The following is a 22373-nucleotide window of genomic DNA, read 5'->3' on the forward strand; positions in this document are numbered from 1 at the left end:
GGGTTCAGCCTTCTGCAGTGAACCTGTATTTAAAAATGTACATTCCACTTACCCAGCATAAAAATTATCCTGTGAATAAACTCAGAATTTCATGTGCTGTATTGCTGTAGAGCTGCTGGGGGTTAATTTTTTGTTTATGTTTTACTATTATGTTCAGGAGCAGCAAGTCAAAACATAAACTGTAGGAGGTTGTGTACTAACCGGTGACTGGGATTTGGAAAAGTTGACATGGGCGTAAAGGAGAACCGCTATATCCTTATGTCCAGCTTCCAGGGCTATTGAAAGTGCTGTGCTGCCATCCTGAGAGAAAAAAGGAAGAAATAAGATAATTGGTGTTTGTGTGCATTAACAGATCTCTTAGAAGCCCCATCAGCCCACAGGGAAGGGAAGTTATGAAGTGGAGGCCCTACAGCTCAGGCAGACAGTTGGGTTAATTTAGAGTCTTGTTTAATTTATTTTATTATAATTAAGTGACAATAAGCCTTGCACTGCTGTTTTATGACGCAGTCCAATTGTCAGAAGCCTCATAATTTCTCTCAATGAGGGGTCTCGATTATTGCTGAGGAAGAATGAGCATGCCATTATCACAATAACGTTACATGTTAAGACCAGTGATTTCAGAAGATTGGGCTGCCTGAGAGAAACTACAGTGTCAGCGAGGAGTGAAAGAGGACATAAGGGAGGGATAAATGCTCATCAAATATCATAATTGCTATGTTACAAGGACAGTTGTCATGTTATAGCTCCCATTAACACTAAAAGCAGTCACATTCATAATTCCAAATGCTCCCTGATGGAAGTCTAACTACAAACAAATGGACTTTCCTGGTCAAATACTGTCACCTCAGTTTCTCAGAAGATACTATTGGTTTCAGAAACCACAGCTGTGGAGGCTGCTAGAAGCAAAGAGTGCTTTTGCTGAAAGGGTGATTTATTGACCTGCTGTTTTCCCTTTAGATCATGTTTGGTCCCAGAAGTAGAAGATGTCAGACAACCTGTGATGTGAACCTCCGAGCTGTCAGAGGGGCACACTTGTACAAAGTTGCCACATCCCCAACTCTGCCTTCCTTGCTTCTTGCCCTTCCTGAAATTGGTGCATCACATGGCTACAACCCCCTGCTCTCTAATGGTGTTTAAATTACAAGGCAGGCAGCTACAACCTCAGCATAAATCTCACAGGCGTGCTGGTCCACTGCCTGGCTTTTGGCTCTTGTGCACAGAATTTTGCACAATAATGCCAGTATTTGAAATGTCCTCTCATAGGGATCACCTCTTATGTTGGCTCTCTGAATGAAGTACGTTTTTCAGCCACTGCCATAGCGCTGGCATTAGAGAGGTCAGCACCTGTTGAAGGAAACTGTAAACCCTTTCTCCAGCATGGGACACGATGTACAGCATCCAAGTGGAAAGTCTTCTTATGAGACCAGGGAGCGATTATATGTAAATCTAATTGTCCTGAGCAGACAGGGAGCTAGAAGAGCTGTCCACTACCGTGCAATATAATGCACTACAAATGCAGAACACTCCACTGTTAACACCAGGAAAAGCCAAGTTCTTAAGGAGAGATGCTGAATCACTGTCACAGTGGCACACATCAGTAGGATGAATCTCAACTTACTACTGATCATGCTGACTGGAAAAGCATCACTGTCACGTTCAGCGTAACTAGGGGAATGCTAAAAATCTCATAATCTCACAGCACAAAATCATTATAAAACAAATGAGCAGCAGACAAGCTGTGCTCGGGAAACAGTATCAAACTGCCTACAGGAATAGTTAAGTGTCATGACCCCATAAAGACTTTAATTATTGACTTGGTGATTAATAATGCTAATAGCATCCAGGCTGCAGTAACCTAGATTGCCCCAAAAAGTCTTTTTTACATTGAGGCCTTCTTATATTTTCCCCTCAGGCCAGCTGCTACACACTGCTGCCACCATCGGGCAACTGAGCCGGCTCCTGCAGCAGGCGAGTGAATGAATAGAAATGACGTCTCTGCCTCTGTGCAACAGCTTCAACAAATAACCACCCACTGCCCTCCCAAATCCTAAGCCCAGGCTCCATTTCAGTGGTCAATGGGTGAAGTGATACGAAGAATGGAAACGCACCCAAGAAACGATGGTGTTAACAAGATCACAGTACTGGCAAGAAACCACCTAAGTCAACATTTTCAAGCTTGAGAAGTCTACAGATCAAGTTGTCTGCTGACAGCGTAGGCTGCAATGATCCTTGCAAACAAGAAATACACCAAGTGTATCACTTGGCACTGAAGTCACAGCCTGTATCTGTTTATTGTCAGAACAATGTAGCTTCATGACTGAGACCAAACCTGTACTCTCAAAAGTCATGGTGTAGATACTGTGTGAACATCCTGTGAAGAGAACTGTAGGGTTGGTGTTTGCCAGACACCGAAAAGCAACAAAGCAAGGCCGTTAGGTCACCAGATAAGGTCCTAACTGAAAACTGGAAGACTCCTGGGAAAGGGAGAAGGAATGTGAGAAGAGATGTTTTACCATGAGCTAGCAAATGTTTTTTTCTGTTCTGGCCACTACCAACTTACATCTAACCATAAAAAATGCTACTGGGTCATCTGTTAGAAAAGCAAAGATACTAGCCAAATAATCACAGCACTTGCTACCACTAAGCAGAGGATTCATGCATTTGGTACTTTGGTGCTTGAATCAGATTCATGTAAGTAGATTTCAGCACCTCTCCAGTGCATCAAAAAAACTGAATTAGAAAAACATTCCAGAGTGGAGAAGCTATCTGATGAAGCACTATCTAGAAAGGCAACTCACATTGTCCTCCAGGGTGCCATTACACCCAGGCTGAGCCAGCAGAAGTTTGACAATCTCTACATGTCCGTGTTCACTAGCACACATCAGAGCTGTAGAGCCCTCATCATCCTGGATATTGACGTCTGCACCACAGGCCAGTAAAGCTTTAACCATGTCTATCCGCCCATGACTCACAGCTAGCATCAGTGCAGTCTGACCAGCCTGCATGGAAAGAAGACAAAAACCCAAATAACTACACAGACATCAGTGACAAAGCATGCACACTTATTTTTTTGGCACTATGCTTCTTCTGGAGTAAAAAAAAAGATTGTTATTTTATACAGCACTCTCAAGGCTCTGCTTGCCATTACTTAAATACCTTTTATGCATACTATATCCCACAATCACATAGCTATTTATTAAATTAATGGAAGACACCGTATCTATTTCCAGACATCTGGAGCTCCTTGGAAGGACCTAAATGGTGCAGAATTTGTAAATGCCTCCCAAAATTCTGGAACAGTTTTTTCATATAATATTCAATCTTCATTTTTAGAAGAGATCCAGACCTGAGGCTCAACTGTTCTTCCACAGCTCCATTTTGTATGCAGCAATCATAAACATACACACAAACATCCAAGACCGCAGAGGGTGAAAGTGAATGAGTGCAAAAGCTGAAGCAATGGAACAGGGATGGGAGCGTGGAAGGAAAGATAAAAAGACACAGGAATGCCAACAGTGTCTCATGAACCATTTGACTGACCTGGCTGGCTTTAGCATTCACGTCCCCACAGCTGAACAGTTCCTCCACTATCCTCATGTCCTTCTCCGCTTCCACAGCTGCAAGCGCAGCGAGCATGATGGGGGTATAGCCAGCCTTGTTCTGATGATTTACGTTACAGACATCTGCAGAGGGATGAGATAAATTTCTTTGGAAAGACGGAACCCAAAAAGCAGCAATTGTGCTAATGAACTGAATAAACTGTTAGTAGAGCAGCCTATAAAAAGAAAAGGCAGCATAATGGAAGCAATTCAAGAGCAAGCGGAGAGGAAAAAAAATAAACAGGGGTGCTCTTGAGCCTGAGAAAGAAAAGGATTCTCTTCTACTGTGTGTGCAACACAAGGGAGAGCACAAAGCCGTTTTATATGTCATCATTTAGGGCCTTCTTTGTGTGTTTTTTTTCTTTTGTAAAAGCAAGTGGTCTGAAATTTGATGTGACCACTGGGGTCATGGGTCCGAACCCCAGGAATATCATCAGGAGAGTCTTTAAGCTCGTCTCCTGAGGGGATCCACACTGCAAAAGAAAAGCGGCCCAGCAACACTGTCAGTGGAAAAGCTATTTCTCCTCAGCACAAAAATTTTCCTGAAATTTGTGTTATTTTAAAGATCTGCAAGTGTACTTTGACATGTTTTGAAGCCGCAGAAAAAACCCTTTCAATTAAAGACTGTTTCCAGCTCTACAGACTGTGAACAAAAGTACTCTGGGAACAAATACAGTCAAGTCGTCTGACTAGTGCCAACAACTGACAAAGAGCTCTTTTCGTTCAAGTCTAACCTCCAGTCTGTCTCTGTTCCTAAAATTCTGTAGAAATCTGGCAGGGCTTATTAGTTTGCCAGACAGCAGGGCTTTCAGTTTGCCCATCATATTGGGAAGCAAGGACTCAGACTTACATAAACAGTATCTCTAGACTTGGGGTTAAATTGCACCACAGATATCTTAACAAGAAAAAATGTTTCAGGAAATTCTTCAGATTTATTGCCAAAGGCTTTTTTTCCTTACCTTTTTTTTAAGTGAAAAGAACATTTCAGAAGCAATACAAGTGCAGACGTAAGAGAATGCATATTTTTTCATGTTCCATAGACATTGCTTGTGCTACCTTATAACCAGCAGCCCAACGTTACTTTCAGAAGTCACTTCTGGGAAGCCGCTGAAGCCACAGAACATGACACTCTGCTACATGCATTACTTCATGAGTAATGAATAATTCTTGCAAGTGATGCTCTCCTACCCTGACTAGACTACTTCAGCAGAGGTGTCTTTTCTGAGGTCACATTTTGGCTCCTTTTCTATACGGCTAATGAGCAGAGCTGTTTTCCTATCTGTCCTTTTGGTAACACTGCATGGTGATACAGAGTTGTCTCGTCTCATCTGCTCTTCCCACCAAACACACAGACACCGAGTTCTTGGACTGAGAATCTGCCTGTGATATAACCACCCTGTGAAGTCGTCTGTAGTGACTATTTAGACACAGTCCAGAGGAAGCCTGTCGAAACCTGAATGAATTTGCCCGTTCACAAATATCTTCCAAGTGCTGACATGTGCAGTGTCGCTCCCGCACACCTGGCACTAAGTCATGATCAAAACCCGCTGTGGTCAAAGGAATACACCAACTGCTGTAAACTACAGGAGTCCTGACTTCCAGCAACAGATAAGTGTGCTCACGCCACCCTGAGAAACCCGGGAAGTGGAGGGGCAGTTTCCTCCCACCGCTGTGCAGCAGCAACAGCCTGCTGTATTTCACTGTGCTCCTGACATTCCCTGCATTCCCCTGCCATGACTCACTCTTCCCAACAGGCTGCCTTCAAACAGGACCAGAGACTTCAAAGCGCTCACTTTCCTGCCGATAAAGTCTCTGCATGTCTGACAGATGTGCTGGTTTATCAAAGCTGAGATCTGTATCATTAATATTCTTGTTCATCTGATGCTACCCTTCTGGATTTATAAATATTGCTAGGCTTACACTCCATCTGTGTCATTGGCCTAGTTAAGCTTCACAACCAACTGTGACAGGTTTTATAACTAGTTTAGAGAAAGAAACTTCAGTCAGGGAGCAAAACTAGGCTTAAACAGATCACATCTTGCCTGGGACCAGCTCCAATGTGTGACACCTTCTGCTGGCTGCCTTCTGGCTTAACGCATGTGGGAGCAGATGCTCTAGAGTCTCCCCTCTGCTGCTACCCTCTCTGCATGTGTGTTGTAGGAGGATCAAGAGAAGGAAACAACAAAAGCAACTGAATGAAGCATCATCACATTGCTCATGGATCAGGAAAATGCTCCTATATGGCACAATGCCATATTGCTTCCGTCTCTCAAGAGAGCAGCACAGATGTGTCAAGGTGGTGGCCAGAAAAAGCTTCTGTACTGCTCTAGAAAGATAAAGCTTGACTCGTTTGAGTATTTAACATGGATGTTTATGCCTGAGTGCATCTTCCTCCACCACCACCGCACCTTTGGCTGAGCAGCAGCTGCACTGCCTCCAGAGAAAACTGGTAGAGGCTTGTGCTGCGAACTTGGACTACAGTCCAAGAGTCAGGGATCTACCTATCTGTCCCAAGTACTGGTCAACCCTGTATATAATTTACTTGAGTGTTTTTGTAACTTCTTCAAGAGCCATCCCCCATCACCTCCAAAGCTAGCACGAGAAACAAGGATTCTAGACTATACAAGTGAGCCACCATGTAACTGTCAACAGTTAAAACAGCTGCTGGAGGAAGCCTGAACTTGACCTCTTGCTCATCAAGAATTTCACCCATAAGGACTGCAAAAAACAAAAATAATTAAAAAAACAAAAATAATTAAAAAAATGCAAACAACTCAACCTACTTGCATCCAGAAGAAGCTTCACAATTTCAAAGTTAGAATGTGAGACGCTGTAATGCAGAGCTGTGTTTCCATTTCCATCCGCCATATGGATGATATGTCTGAGGACAGCAGGAGAAATCTCTTCAAAAGCAGTTATGTAGTCTCCAACCATTTCAGGGACAGCTGACTTCTGACTTGAGACATGAAACCACTCGTGCTGGATGGTATTTAAACAAAACCTCTGCCAAAACCAAGAGAGAAAAATTTACATACGGGCAATCTATTTAAAGGATTTTCCATCCCACAAGTCAGTAATGCAGGAGGTCAAGCCTTTTTTAGTCAAATGTGGGAAGAAAGTATTCAGCTCACAAACAAGATATATGGACTGAAGCTTCCCCTCTGACTAAACCTCTCTTTAAAACACCAATTGTTTACCTCCTCTCATTTCACCTAATTTTCAGGAATGGTTCACCTCTGAGGGCACAGAATTTTAGGATGAGATTACTACCAGAATTAATGGGTATCAAATACTGTTAAACAGAAAAAAAGATTTGGAGTAACCATTTCCATTAAATACTGAACTAAGTTTGTAAATCACTGATAAACCCAAGACTAAAAGCAGTGGGAATGCACATTTCTCAGCGACTTAAAAAGAACTGCATGCTAAGTCAATTAGGCCAAATCCTGAGGCATGAATTATCAAATGCACAAAGTATACGAGAACTGGCTGGATAGCAGTTCTGCAGGAGAAGACCTGGGCATTACAGAAGATCACAAGCTGAACCTGAGTCAACAACATCACGCTGTAATGAAAAAGGCAAACACTGTTTTGGGATGAATAAACAGATTTAAAGTTTGCAGGGCATGTGATGCAGTCCCCTAGCACTGTGAAGGCAATAGCTGGACTACCTTGTCTGGTCCGATCACTGAATGGCAAGAAAGATTTGGTCGAAATGGTTTCAAAGGTGAGCAGTGAGAACAATTAGAAGTCAAGGAAATCCGACCTATGGGACAGACAGGAAGGACTGGAGATGTTTTGCTGAAAGAACAGCCAGGGAAAGGAACCCTGTAACATTTTCACAGTGCAAAAGGCTGCTGCAGTGAGAAAAGAATGAACCTGTTCTTCACCTGCAGGCTGGCTGGCTGTAGTAGTAAGGGATTTTAGCTGCAATGAGCAGATGCAGGCTAGACATTCAGGACAAACTTTCCCATTGGTATGGACTGAGGTTGGAGGGGTAGGAGCCTCTTAGGCCAGGTAACTGGTGGGAACAACATAGGTAGAGAAGATCTAGTTGTGAGCCAAGGAGGCTCCTGCATTCACCACCAGCTCTGACTCTGAGACGATTTCTATAATGTGGAAGGACCACCATGTCCTCCTTCTCTTCTCATAAACACCCACCTGCAAGGTGGTCAGTAAACTCAAGGACAATTTTGCAGAGAAAACACTTAGCACGCTTCTCTGTCCTCTAGGGAAAACACGGAGGACCTGCAGCAATAGCTCTAGAGGGGGCCGGTGTCTGGTAAAGGGAGAATATTCTACACATGTCAGTACTACATATATATGTGTACTACATATAGATATATACAGAATATTCTATATCAGTACCACTATAATGAAAACTTACAAGGCCCAACCATTTGAGTTAAGAGACCACATGTATTGTGAACATACAGAGTTGAAACACAAAAGTGTGGTCATAAAATGACACAATATTGTTTTTATTTTAGGCACTACTGAGTGAAAAATACCACTAAGAAATTATTTTTACAGTCACAGTATCACACGCGTTATTAACTAAACAGTACACTTTTTTTATTCAAGTAATCCATCACATCCCAAAAGGAGCAGTCCACAGCTCCTTCTGGTGTAAACAGCAGCTACAAGAGCTGAGTATGTTGGAAGAGGTTGGCACAATTTGTACAGATCCCTAGCTGTACTGAAGTTTACCCTTTTTGGACAAGAATTCTTTATCAGCAGACAGAGAACAAGAGCTGATTAGTCTGCAGTTTCCAGGTACAAAGCACCACTTGTGCTGGCAAACACTTTAAGCACAAGGAAGAAATGTGTAAATTCAAATTACACTTCCAAGGCAGAGATTATCATCTGGTTATGCCATTTTTGACACTTTCAACTCCAACTGGGCCTGAAGCTTTTGTTGTTTGAATGACTAAACTACTCCTGAAGGACCGACACAGGATTAAAACTGCATTAAATAGCCTTTCAAAACATTCCCTGGACCAGAGATGTCAGAACTGGCCACAGACAATATTATTGTCCATGTCTGTGACTTACAAACAATATTATTGTCTTTAAGAAGCTGCAGATGCTCTATGGTAGAAGAGACTGGCACTGGCTTGTTGCCCTTTACATCACTGCACAACTGTAACAAATGCAAAATTCAATTTCCTATCATTAAGTGGTGTTCCTTTGCTTTCAGATTGCCTTCACGAAGTAGCATAAGCAATCCCTATAATGAGGCATATAGGCAATTCCTACATGAAGCAAATATAACCTTGTTTCCTGAGACTGAGTATTAACAATGAATACTCCTTACTCCCTGCTGCACAGATAAAAGCTATCAGCACAGTAAGCAAGACAGAAAGAGTATCCTTGTGCTTAGAAGGAGGCAGAGCATCTGAGTTTCAGAACAGACTCTGAGCTTCTGCCATGAGAAGAAATGGGCTTCTCACCCCATGCAGTCTCTTAATGCGAGGCCTGAGAGCTGCCTACAGCCGTGCTAAAGCAACGCTTACAAAAATAACATGGGAATGCACAGATGTGTTGAAACTGCACTTTCATGTTACTATTTTTGTGTGTGTGCCTTGGTATGCCAACACCCCAGCACACAAAGCACAAGTACATTCTCTGGACAAAAGTCTCCTGATAGAAAAAAGCATTTTGTGACTCTTCCAGGAAAGATGACATCCTTTTCTGTCTAGCCACTGCGGTGCTGGTCCTGCAAAACCAGAAGTTATCCCTCCCTGAAGTTTACCTGTTGCAGCTCAGAGAGAATTTTGCCCTGCATTGCTTACCACATCTTTGTTGGTCAATGCCTTGGGGTCATCGATGTTGTTTCTCAGCAGGTGACAGGCAGAAAGCATCTTTTCACTTAGTTCGTATCTGAGGGAGACAGCAGAATACATGGCACATTTCAATTTTTCTCTTGATGTTTCAGCGTAGAAACATTTACCTTTCTGAAAGTTGTGTGGGAATGAATGTTTGCAGGCAAGCCATCAGCTGCTGCAATGCAGAAGCTGCTCTGGCAGCTCTTCTCTGCAGGGACTCCCTCCGTGGCAAGCGGAGCTGCTGGTGGGGCCACGGACCTCTGCGAGGAGGAAAAATACGTTTCCTAGATGTACACAGGAGGAACAGTGGGAACGGAGAGCAGGCGTCCCATCACTTCTGTGCTTTAGACTTGGCAACCCTTTTAGTGGAAATTCTCACCTACTGCTGAACAACTGCAGAGCATGTATTATATACTCTGTGCTTTGATTACTTGATTAACAAGAGGAAATGCCGATAGTTGTGATGGAAACAGAATTAACCCGTGGGAAAGGGAACAGGCGGTGCCTCCCTGCCAGTTTCCTTTTCACTGGAACCAGCCCTTCTCATCCCATCCACTCTGGAAATTTACTCTCTTTCTCCAGTCCCCCTTTATGTTTTCACTTCTGCCCCTTTTCTATCTCAAGTTTCAAAACTCAGGAAGCAGCTGAAAATAAGAAGGCCCATGACCATGCCACATGGCACGCCAGGCTGTGGCAAACAATCTCTGCCTACAACTGGCCACAGAGGATAATGGCACTTTTCCAGGAAAATTATCGCAAAAAGCTGAGAGACTAACACACTGATGCGTGTAAGGAAGGCATTCTAGACCTCCAGGGTTAAAAGTCAGCTGCTGGTGCTTCCAGAGCAATGAAACACTCCACCATCGTATGGACCACACTTGGTCCCATGTGGCCATGCACCTCGCCTCTTACCCTCGAAGGGCACTGCCAGGGCAGCCAGCTTGCAAAGAACATGCTCCTCAAGTACACATGGCTTTCTAAGCTGTCCTGCTGCTCCTCTTCACAATCACCCCTTGACAGGGTAAATATAAATTAGAGCTCCTTTGAGAAATTGCCCATCTTTTAATGCCACCTGTAAAATAAAAAGGCCATCCTACAGTGCCGTATAAATAAAGCTCAGGGCACTTCAAAACTCACAGCTCCAAGGCCTACGAAGAGCTCTTAATTATGAATTTCTGCATCTCTTTTATTTAGCAGTTGACAATTACAGGTAAGTTTGATGCTAAGATGTATCTCCTGTGAAATGTGACATTTTAATTTTGTCTTAGCTCTTTCACTGTTATTATTCCACTTACATAATGTTCCAATCTTGCACACTTGTAAACAACCGGCAAAACCAGTATCTATAAAATTTCCCTTCACTGTCTATGTCTATACTTCCTTTTGTCCAGTCAGTAATCAAGAATCAGTAAAAACTCACCACACTACTGCTTTCCATGTGCCAAAAAAAATGGTTTGCCTGTCAAATGCTACCTTACAGAGCTCATTACTAGCAGTTTGAAAAGTAACCTAGACATGAAATGCTGAACTAGTGCATGATGGTGGCCTTTAAGTATATTATTTGATCTCATATGAAGTATATGATCTCAGGGTTGGATGACCTCCTTGCTGCTGTACGCCATTGTCTTACCGAGCAGTACCAGCCATGGCTGAGATGCTGCGAAGGTGCAAATGCAAGATGTACTCCCAGCAGCCTGCTGACCTGCTGTGCATGGTTCAAGACTCACTTGCTTGCTTACTTACTGCTTTACAGACCAGGTTGTTAAAAAGGCACTGCCTGCTCTCAAATGAGTGGTGTTTGTGACCTGGGAGAGTCTCTGCTGGTGGGCAGCCACCTGGGTCTCGCTATAAATAGACCATCTAAAGCCACTGGCGTCAGTTGCTGGAAAGAACATCCTCTGACACCTCCCCGCTCACACACAGTTGTTTTGCCACAAAACCACCTCTGGTTACCCGCTCGAGGAGGAGGGAAGCAGGCAGCAGTTGAGCAGTGATGGAGCTGGTGCTTTCTCCACCAGCACAGGCACAGCCCGTGGCCCACCCCATGCAACGAGGCAGCGATAACCCCCTCAGAGGCACTCGGGAGAGGGCCAGCAGCCTACCTCTCTCTGATTTCCACCTCCTCGGCCTCACACTCTGCGGAGGGGCTGTCCTCTGCCCCAACGGCACAGACCTCCAGAGCACAGGGCGTGGGCTGCCCCTCCTCTGCGTGCCGGCTGTGGGGGTACTCGTGGCCCTCGCACTCCTCCTCCGAATCCGAAGAGGAGCTCTCCTCGGAGCTGGAGTCGTCGCTGGACGTCGTCTCGTACCTGGGGGGAGAACGGGCAGGGGCAGGGGTGCTCGCTCAGTGCCATTCAGCAGCGGTCGGTACCCACCTGTGCTGGCGCAAGTTGAAAAATGTCTGGCAAAGGCTTAGTCCTCCTGTTTTCTACTCAGAGACCTTTTCTACTCACTGAACTCAATGTTTTAACATTTTTTTCCTGTGACAATCCAAAACATTTTGATATTTTAGGTGAAATAAAAGTGATTTGGACAATTATAATGTTGATTCTAATGAATTGTCTTATCTCACCAAACTCAGCAACTGATGAATTAATGTACTAAGGCTATTCTTCTAAAGTACAATGGTGACTTACGAGTGATAACATTCCCCTACTATAAGTAATAATACTTTCAGCCAATATGTATGAAATTAAGTAATTGCGATATTTAGGCTACAGACTGCACAAGACATTTGTACTAAAGAAAAACCAATCTGAGGAAAGGGTTAGAAAAGCTACATAAAAACAATTTGGTGAAACCATTTTAAAGTTATTTGCAACATTCTGCAAGGGTAAGTAATATTTTAAAAGAAGATAATTTTCCATACTGTTTTCTGTATTTGTGCAGGAAAGTTTCTGTATGTACCTAGCACAAAGCCAGAAAAGTTAATTCTTAGGTGATGCCATCTCTTGCTGTATTTTCAATAGCACAATGCTGCGCCTTGTCGGCTGCCAAAGACATTAAAGTTTTCCTTACTAAAATATTGCCTCAGAAACATTCCCATGGCTCTTCGAGTTTATTTCATTTTCCCATGTTCAATTTGGCAGCAGTCTAATCTACAGGTACTTGAGACTGATGCCACATATGACTTGCAAGCACAAAAGGTTCAGAGAGGATTAAGATGAGCTCAGCTGTTTCATTATTCCCATCGATCCTTAAACTCAGCAGATGCACATCTGCCTGAAGGACAGGCCAAAGCTATGCATACGCCTCTGGGTTCCTCCTTTCCTTCCCACTGTGACAGTGCTACAATGACAGATTTTGTGGAGACAGGTCTTTTACCTGCCATTAATGCCAACAAACTGCAGGTTTTTCTTGGTGTTGCTCAAATCCTTCTTCCCGTCCCTCTTCTTCATGATAGATTTGAGTGTGTTTTCACTATTAGTACATACTGTTGAAAAGGGAGACAAGGCACACGTTTCAGTACAAATCTGTAACTGGCTTTGACTGCAGCAGCTTTAGACAATTTTTCAAAACAAACAAACAAACAGCTTTCTGTTTAATTTACAAACTGAAGCTGGGCTTTCTTATCTTTTTACACATAGAGTCATGGTGTGAGATGCACACTGGAAATACAGACTTCCAAAAACAACTCTGGAAACAGCAAACTAGCCTAACCTTCCCATCTTCCAACAGGCTGCTTATCTTTACAAGATTTTTTTTTCTTTCCTATTTGTGAAAGACTTCTAACGTTTAAGTGGGTTACTCTTCTCTGTCAAGAAAATCTTAATTCTTGGGGTCAGATGACAGCAGCTCATTGCCAGAACCAATGCATTAGTACAGACAGCACATTTAACAATAACGTATTCAACAGGATGGGGAGGTTCAATCCCAGCTGGTCTTTTAGATTTTAGGATTCACTGACACAACTTTTAAACCAATCTCTAAACATAAGACAGGTAAAACATTCATACAAATTTAATTTTTTTTTAAAATATATTTTATTAACCCTTTCTCTCTCAGTAGATTTTTCTTATGAGGAGACTAAATGGCATTTCACTGATGTGCTACCATCTGCCATTTAAAAACTAACTACTATCTGCAGACATAGGGTCTCACACTGTGACTTTCCCCGTAGCCGCATCTTTCCCTGCTTTCACAATTTTGAGAACCCTGAAAACCTCCTTTAACTGTGTTTTCATATTCAAACTCCATCAGTATGATGAAAGGTGAATGTGAGCCAGTTATTACCATAGAGGCCAGAGGCAAGCTGGTCATCTGTCAGGTTAATTGGAGCAAGAGTTTTGTCCTGAGAAGAAAAGGGCTTCCTTCCCCGAACAGCTTCCACCACGGGAGTCTTCCTCTCCTCCTGAGCAGGCACAATGTCCTGCTCCAATTTCAGTGTTCGCAAATTTGAAGTTAAGTGGGCATTTGCAAGCTGGCTGTGAGAAATGTACTCCAAAGCAGCACCTGCCAGAGAAGACAGTAGGCATCATGAAGGAGTCAGACCAAAACATTTCTGTCAACACTGTGATCAACAGGGGGAAAAAAACAAACTGGAAAGAAAAGGGCAACACTTGTGCTTTACAATACTCTTTTCTGAGAGGCCAATAGGAAAAGGGTGTGATCGCTTTCAGAAAATACAAAAAAACAGCTGTGAGTTTTTCTTTCCATGAAAACACACAATACAATGAAAAACTACAGAGATATTTGCTTTAAAATGGATGAAAGGAATGGTCCTTCCTTTTCCTTCTTTTTCGGTACGTTCGGTGACCCCAGCTCCTGCCACACCGGCTCAGGGCACACTCCCTGAGCTGCTCCTCGCTGACATACCTGAAAAGCACGTTCATGGGCTCTGCAGGTTCCTTCTGCAAGAGCAGTGCCCTTTTTGTCATACTTTTTTTAAAGAAATGGCATTTTCCATGAAAGCAGAAACTTTTCAGGAAACTTCCCCCTTTTTGCCAGCATTCCACTAATACTGGAAGTTATATACTTTCCCAGCTACTGAGCCAACTGCAATCAACTCCCACCCACTGCTTTTTTTTTTTTTTTTTGACAGGATTGTACTGAGCTAGTAGTTGGATTTAAATCAAATTCCAAATGTTTGGGTTATACTTTTTTTTTCCTAATTTGCTGGCATCCACTCGTTTTTTCCCTTTGTGTGTTTAAAAGGCAGCGCTAATTACGCACAGACTTTTACAGATTCCCCTGGAGTTCCTCCAGCTGTGCTATTACAACTGCTCTACAAAGCTGCACAAATGCTTTTGTTTGTGGAACACACTGTTTTTTTACACACACGTTCTTCCTTAAGTGATCCTCCTAGCTTTTCAAAGAACAAAAAAGATAACTTTAACTTACCTTAAATACTATCACTTCTTTCTTTCAAAGCTTGCTTCAATCACTTGTGCCTCCATAGTTTTTTCCTTTCTATCAATGCAGAATTAAGCCACAGCCTCCTCATTCAAATAGATGAGTGGCACTGCACAGGATGCTAACATATTGTAGTTAGGTAAATTCCAAATACTAACTTTTGGAAACACAGCTGACATCTTTACTGCTCTTGCTAGACTGCCTTTCCCCCTTCTTGCTTCGCCTTAGTACTTTTTTTTTTTTCCTACAGCAGGACATAATGAAGCTGATTTTTCCAAACATTGTCACTTCCCAGGAGCTTCCTTCTCTTTGCGCCCGTTCCCAACCAAGTTTCACCCCACATGCACTTCCAAGGTGCCTTCTTCAGCAACGAGACCTTCCACCATTGCTTATAGCTTCTCCAAGCTACAGGGGCATGCCACAGGGTATCAACAGACATGTCACTACAGGTATAGCCAAAAAGCTTCTGCCCTCTCAGAGAAGCAGGGGGTGAAGGCGACAGCCACCCCAGTGCCCTCCGTGCAGGGGCAACCCCTCTAGAGGCGCGCCTGCACACTCAGGGGGCACCCATGGGCATCAAGAAGGAAGTCCTGCCCTTGCTCCCCCACCTCTCCTTGCTTTGTAGCAGTGACCAACTTTGGTCAGGTCTCTTCCCGACAGCGAGTGCTGTCTCTCATCTGCCAGACGAGGAGAAGAGAGCTGCCAAGGAAATGGAGCACCGAGCCAAAACCAATCATTTTTAAACTCCCTTAGCTGAAAAACAAGGAGACTGCCTCTCCCTCTGCTTGCCTGGAGCGGTGACAGCTACAATTAAAGAGTACCAAATGGAGTAACCACTTCCAACTGCAGCTGGTGGTGGCTGCCTGGGCTGGTTTTACCAGGTCACCCCTTCTGCTCAGCCTCGCCACAGAGGACACAGGGGAGGGGGGGTGGAGGAAACCTGCTCTGAAGCAGCAGAGATATGCAAAGCCTCTGAAGCTGCCCGGGTTTACAGCCAGCTGAAGTGTCTTCATCCTCTGCCAGGTGTCACGGTCCTCCTCCAAAGGCATCTGTGACAACCAGAGCGTGTCCTGGGGACATGGGTGGGTTTGTGCGTGCTGGAGCTGAGGGCAGCTGGCAGGGCAGAGCAGGGTTCCTACCTGACGTGAGCCAACAGCACCTTGGTGCACCCTGTCACCCCCCGTCAGCAATGCTCAGCCCTCCAAAGCCAGAGTCTGAACTGCCTCAGGTATCTCCCTTCTGCCCTGGGACACAGCTGGGGAGGAGCTGCAGGGCAGGCCAGAGAAAAAGGACAGTAGCAGACTTTTCTCCCCTGCCTCACAGCCTCTCTCCTAGCTAAACCTGCCACCTATGAAACAAGATCTCAGTAGGTTCCCTCTTGTGGTTCATCCCTCAGTGGCTGAGAAGTACAATACTGAGTTCAGGATCTGGGGCATGTTGTCCATGCCTTCAAATGAAGAAGAAAAGGCGTCCTGCTTGGCCCCCAGCACCTGACTAAAGAGGATGACATCAAGGCTTGAGGACCAGCACACAATGAATAAGCATGCATTAGACAAACTGGCCAGTACACTCATTCTCCCAACACAGCTCTTAGATGTTTACACTTAATGCACCTACAGTACCCAAGGTTCAAGGAAAGAAAGCTTTGGGCCCAACACAGCACTAATGCTACAAGCCATTAATTAGCACTTAACATCAGCTCTCAGGCCTTCCCCTTTATAAGACAGCCAACATAAAGACACTTGGAGAACAGCAGCCTAGTGCAAATCACTTGGAAAAGTGGATGAAGGAAGCAGCTGTGCTACCCAACATTATGGTCAATGATTTAACAGATTAAGTAACTGCTGCCCAAACCAAAAAGCTGAATGAGCCAAGTTCTCTCTTCCTCCAACAAGGCTGCAGGGTTGCTGCCAGGGCTGGAGGCACCATGTGCTTCTCGAGGGTGGAAATGAAACTCTGTCTCAAGATCACCACCAGTCTACATAGACCTTAAAATAGACTCTTAATCCAACACATATAGATCTCAAGTATGCTTGCACAGAATCCTTCTCAGTGACAACGGGTCACGGTACCCAGCACTGACCATAAATCAGCCAACAGTTTCAACACTTAGCCAGCCACTGCCTCCAGACAGAGCCACTTGAGTAGACTCACCTTGCTGTTTTTTCTTAGTTTATTGTTATGGGCAAAGCATGCAAACTTGGTGTAAGTTTCTAAGTATTGATATAATGTAGCGAACCACAGCATGGAGGTGCCAGGAATTTCTAAATGCATTTTGCAATATAGTAGGGGATCTTGGAAAAGTTCATCAGTCATTTAGAAGCAGAAATATGATAAGACAAAACAAAAAACTTACAGACTTCAACTGTTCATAAACCCTTATGCAGAAAGCTACTCTCATCAATTTCAGAGGGAAACAAACCGCATCTTCAGCGGTTTAGCCCCAGTGGTTTGAGGGAATGAAAGCACCTGGTTTTAATTTTTTAGAAGGAACCTCCTCTCCTCAATCACTTGTGCTTCTTTAGAAAATCTCACCAATTCAAACCAGGGTGACAACAAAACTACTATAAATCAGCAACAGACTACCCATGCCATTTCTAGCACCTATAAAAATCCATTTCTTGTTATTAAGACTGTTATTTCCCTTCCTAACTGCAGACCTTCCCTCCCATTTATGACAGCATGGGTAGCCATGTAGTAAGCTGGTTCAGGGAACTCACTGGGTGAGTTTTAAACAGTATTTTTTCCCCTGAACTCGTGCTGAACTTGTGATAACAGAATTCTGGCCTTTACCTGCTTTTGAAAAATTCTATTCACTCTGATGGAAGCAAACCTAAGTGTTACTATAAAAACAATTTAGCTTGACAATATTTTTATACCACTGGAAATCAAGAGAAGTGCAACGGAGGCCAGGGGAATTAAATACCATCAGGATGAGAACCTAGCTCTCTGGCTGGAACATCACACAGGCTTCTAGCTAAAAAAAGGGCACGAGCTTCCTGCCTACATGGTAGCTGCACAGAGATTTTATTTTTAACCCGTTGATCAGTGCAAGCATTTATTTGCACAAGATGTTTATAACAGCCAGTGATACAACTTATACACTCCCTACAGTGCATAAATGTTGTCTGGAGCAGATACAGCAAGGAAACATGTCTCTTTCACACTGCATGATTTCTTCATGGTAGCAATAAGCTCCCTATGAAATTACTGTAACTGAAAAACACAAAGTCTTCTCCAGTGGTCTTAAATCTTATTAAGTTGCTTTATCCTTAAAAAGTTATGTTTTCATATAAATAATTTTTAATCCACTTTCCATTTGGTCTACACATCAGAACTATTGAAGAAAAAAAATCATTCTACTAAGGTAAATAAAAAGGCAGTGATGAGCAAACATGTTAAATTTTAACACTTACAATGATGGATATTAACCCATCCACCTGATAAATGTGTTACCTTCAGAAGACTAAGCATAGTTTCATTTTAAAAGGTACTTTTGAACCATTCCAGGTTAAAAGTCAGTGAATTTAAAATTTCAGAACAAAAAATTGCCACACATGAACTTTTTACATGATAAACTGACAGAAGCCAGATTTACCTGGGGCCCAGGCGTAGGTAAATGTTGCAACTACCCTTTGGCTCCAGGGAAAACACTCCTTCTAACAGGATGCCTGCTTTAACAGGATTGCAAGAACAATCTCAATTTCATTTTCACTCTCGCTTTAACAATTTTCTTTGTGTTGAGAAGCTGCTTTCTATCCCCAAACTAGCTTGTGAAGCCAGTCTGTAGAAACTGGAAGTCAAAGCAATTCCTTTAATTGAGTAAGATTGAACACAAAAAATTACACATCTGTGAAGCAGATCACCGTATTTATGAAATGCTCTCTTTTCCGAAACAACTGCATGTGAAGCTGGGTGAAAGCCATCCTTAATTTCCTGATGAGTGGTGGATCAAAGCATCTCTTGATGCTGGGCACAGCAGGAAGGTAATCTCAGAGCTGCTCTTTCTCGTTTATGAACAGTTGATCTTCTCAGCTGATGCTTTATTGTTGCTGAAATACAACAACACTTCCTTGGAAAAACAAGAATCTTCTTCCATTAAATATTCATAGATGTGCCTGTTGCCATGGGAGTTGAACTCTGAACAAAGCTCAGTGCCTGAACATCATGTCCGTGTGCCACAGCGCGGGGAGCGAACTGGGGTTTTACCAAAGTCACTCTAACAGACGGGCTAGCAGGCTGGAGCTCGCCACTCTCTAAGCAGCAATAGATTTGGAAGAAAAAAATATTTATACTGTTGCAAATTATACGCTTTATTAACTGAAGCAGAAATGAGGAGATACAGCAGCTTTCAGATTCAAAGACTCCGTGTAGTGCTCCCACAGAATGAAAACAACAAATATTCTAATGATAATAGTAATAAGCTTGTCTTAACACATGACCTGGGAAGGTATGTCAAACCTCTTTAAAGAGGTTTATGGAGTATCACCTGAATAACGTCTTTATAGGACAATTGCTGAGCAGGTCTCTGCTTCTCTTCTGATGTAACTGGATGGTATTTAAAATAGAAAAAAAAAAAACAGAACACTGAACAGCTCAGCTCCCAACACAGAAGTTGCTACCATTTTCAAACGTCATAGGCATTTGAGCTTTGTATGTTGTCACAACTAGCAGGTCAATAGATACCACCTGCCATATGAAAGATGCAGAGGAGGCACTGTATTCTTTGAGATGCCAGCCAGGCACACGTGAATAAAGAGTACTCATCTGGCATGCAGACGGGACCATTTGCGTGACTGTTCTGCATCATGCACTACCTTCCAGGGAATATGAAAAATGCTTCACGTATGTCAGTCACCCTTTTCCCAGCAGAGAGATGGATGGATCCTGTTTGTTACACAAACAAGCACATCTGTATAGAAACTTAACCTGGTGATTAAGGCATGCACCTGTGGCAGAGTTAAAGCTGAGAGCTTCTTTCACTTGACATAGACAACCAGCACGACTTGTAGCAGCCCACCCCTTTGCAGGGTCCACTGACATGCCTGTGCCTCAAACAGCACTGGCTCCTGAGCTTCAGGCAAGCCTCAAGTCTTCAACTGCACTAGCGTGGTCCATGCTGCCAGGAGTGGGGCTACCAAACCATCAAGCTACATAGCCTTTGAGAGAAAAGGCTACAAACTGTGTCAAACAGAAGAGCTATAAACAGAAAACTGCTTTCTCCAATTCCCTGCTGGTTTTGCATTACGAATGATGACACAGAGAGACCACCATGGCCACAATACCTCATTAGTCCTACACACCAGCTTTGGACAACCAGGGTCTCTCACACCACCATCATTCCTTCAGTCTTTCCATTGTCGCACAGCCTGCCTCCCCAGCTCCAGATGAAAGTTAGAGTTGAAAACCTTGAAAGATCATAGAATCATAGAATGGTTTGGGTTGGAAGTGACATTAAAGATCATCTAGCTTTAACTCCCCTGCTGTGGGCAGGGCTATTATTCCACTAGACCGGGTTGCTCAAAGCCCCATCCAACCTGGCCTTGAACACTTCCAGGGAGGGGGCAGCCACAACTTCTCTGGGCAACTTGTTCCAGTGTCTCACCACCCTCACAGTCAAGAATTTCTTCCTCATATCTAATCTAAATCTACCCTCTTTCAGTTTAGAACTGTTACCCCTTGTCCTATCACTACATATTCTTGTAAAAAGTCCCTTTCCTGTAGGCCCGCTAGATCACAGAATCACAGAATCACACAGAATCACAGATCTTTCCACCAGATGGCACATCGTGTTTTCCTAACCTCCAAGACTTTCCAGCACCACTTGCTTCCAACTTCCTTTCGCTTCCTCAAGTCTTAATTCAAGAAGTTGCCTCTTTCCTCATGATAATTAGTGTAATGCTTCCACTGGGGTGGTGCTCAGTCAGGGTTGCTCCAAAAAGTGACCGTAAAACTGATACTCCGAAGATCACTGAGGCAAAATAACCATGCCTTTTCAGGTCAAATATGCTCAGGTAATTCTTCAGGGTAACAGTAGTGCAGTTGTTTTTAAATACCACCCTTGCAAACTCCTTGCCTGTGAGAGACATCCATCTACAAGACTTGTGAAAAGTCCCCATAATTAAAACCCCTACAAGTGACATGAGGCCTCTGGCTGATATTTCACAAAACGCATCACATGCGCACTCAAACATAAATTTCATAAACTTTCCCAAAATTCTGTGACAATAAATGGAGAACCTGAACACGCTCGCCTCTCTTAGTCCTCCTATCTGCTGTCTGGTCTAAGAGTAAGGATCAGTTATCATCTAGGTTTGTCACCCACATCCATAAGATCCAGCTGGACAGACAGGGTGCCAATGCTGGCTAACATGTCTTTGCAGAGTGGAAATTGGCTTGTCTGGCCAGCGGGCTTGATTTCCTGGATGTCACTAGGGCTTCTGAAAGACGGTGCATATGTAAATAGGAGTTGCTTAGTTACAGAAGTGAAGGTGTTTATTTTGCAACAAGCAATATACTAATTGCTAATAGGCCTGGTTCAGAGATCATCTCAGAGGTCTGCTTGGCTTGTGTCTAAAGATGCCAGCTGCAGAGCCAGCCTGCATCCCGCTCAGCAGGCTCCAGCTCTCACGTTGGCACCTCCATGCCTGCCACAAGCTGTGTCAGGGGCTGTGAGACGGCAGGCACCCCTGCAGCACACCCCCAGCATTAGCAGGGAGAAAAATCTGTAAAGCTGAGAATCTGACTGATCTGCTACCTCCGGTATCAGAAGCAGTATGGACCACTAACCCTGTAACATGGCAAACTGGTACCCAAATCACATGCCTCAAAACCAGCTCATGTGTTTTTACCTTAAAAGGACCTGATCTCTAAGAGGCGCTTCCTAAGGATGCTCTTTGAATAAAATATTAAAGATGAGACTACTGCTGCTAATTTGAAACCAGATGCTTCTGCCTCTATTTTCAGCCTGTTTTTCTAAGAAATAGAGCCTGCAAGGTCATGCTTCTTTCAATAACTTAAACCCGACTGCTCATTTTAACCAAACTGGACTAGAGGCTCAGTGCTCTGAGGGATTTTTGTATTTATACAAGGCTTTAGAGAAATCAGGCTTAGATGTCAGGCCTGGAAAAAGGGGTTCTGGTTGAGTTCACACACCAGACACCTGAAAAGCTACATCCAAGAGACCTAAATATGAGGAAAGACTTACTAAGAGCTCACAAGCTATCATGAGATACTGATGCATGGAAAAATAAAGGCTTTATTAGCTCCAGCGCTTACAGAATTATTTAAGTTAGTGCTTCATTCAGCAAAAATCCTTCTACAGAAAAAAGTAACATATGATCTGTAAAACCACAGGAACAGGCAGCAAGACCAGCAGATAAAAGTAGTAAAGACAATATTTTAAAAATTAATAGAAAGAGAAGGGGAAATGTTTCAGGCTTATGACTTCCTTCAAACTCCAGTTCTCCATGGGTCTAAACTGTTACAGCCCAGAGCTTGATTTATGCATGCAGCTCTGGCATGTAGCTCTCACCAGGGACTAAAAATAAAGATATTTTACACTCAGCATCCACAGCTAAAGATAATGGCATTA

General features: G+C 43.5%; 1 protein-coding gene across 2 annotated transcripts in view; it reads right to left on the reverse strand.

Annotated features, from left to right (window-relative positions):
• Window positions 1–22373, reverse strand: part of KANK1 (KN motif and ankyrin repeat domains 1) — a 38063-nt gene that overhangs the window by 1364 nt on the left and 14326 nt on the right. For both annotated transcript variants that reach the window (XM_068423304.1, XM_068423303.1), the window contains exons 3-10: window positions 13661–13879; window positions 12752–12860; window positions 11530–11736; window positions 9395–9482; window positions 6383–6602; window positions 3541–3683; window positions 2799–2999; window positions 202–300 (exon numbers count right to left, since the gene is read on the reverse strand). In XM_068423304.1, coding sequence (XP_068279405.1) covers window positions 202–300; window positions 2799–2999; window positions 3541–3683; window positions 6383–6602; window positions 9395–9482; window positions 11530–11736; window positions 12752–12860; window positions 13661–13879 — 1286 coding nt within the window. The remainder of the gene's footprint in view (window positions 1–201; window positions 301–2798; window positions 3000–3540; window positions 3684–6382; window positions 6603–9394; window positions 9483–11529; window positions 11737–12751; window positions 12861–13660; window positions 13880–22373) is intronic.

The sequence above is a fragment of the Nyctibius grandis genome, chromosome Z, assembly GCF_013368605.1.
Source record: "Nyctibius grandis isolate bNycGra1 chromosome Z, bNycGra1.pri, whole genome shotgun sequence".
NCBI lineage: Eukaryota > Metazoa > Chordata > Aves > Nyctibiiformes > Nyctibiidae > Nyctibius > Nyctibius grandis.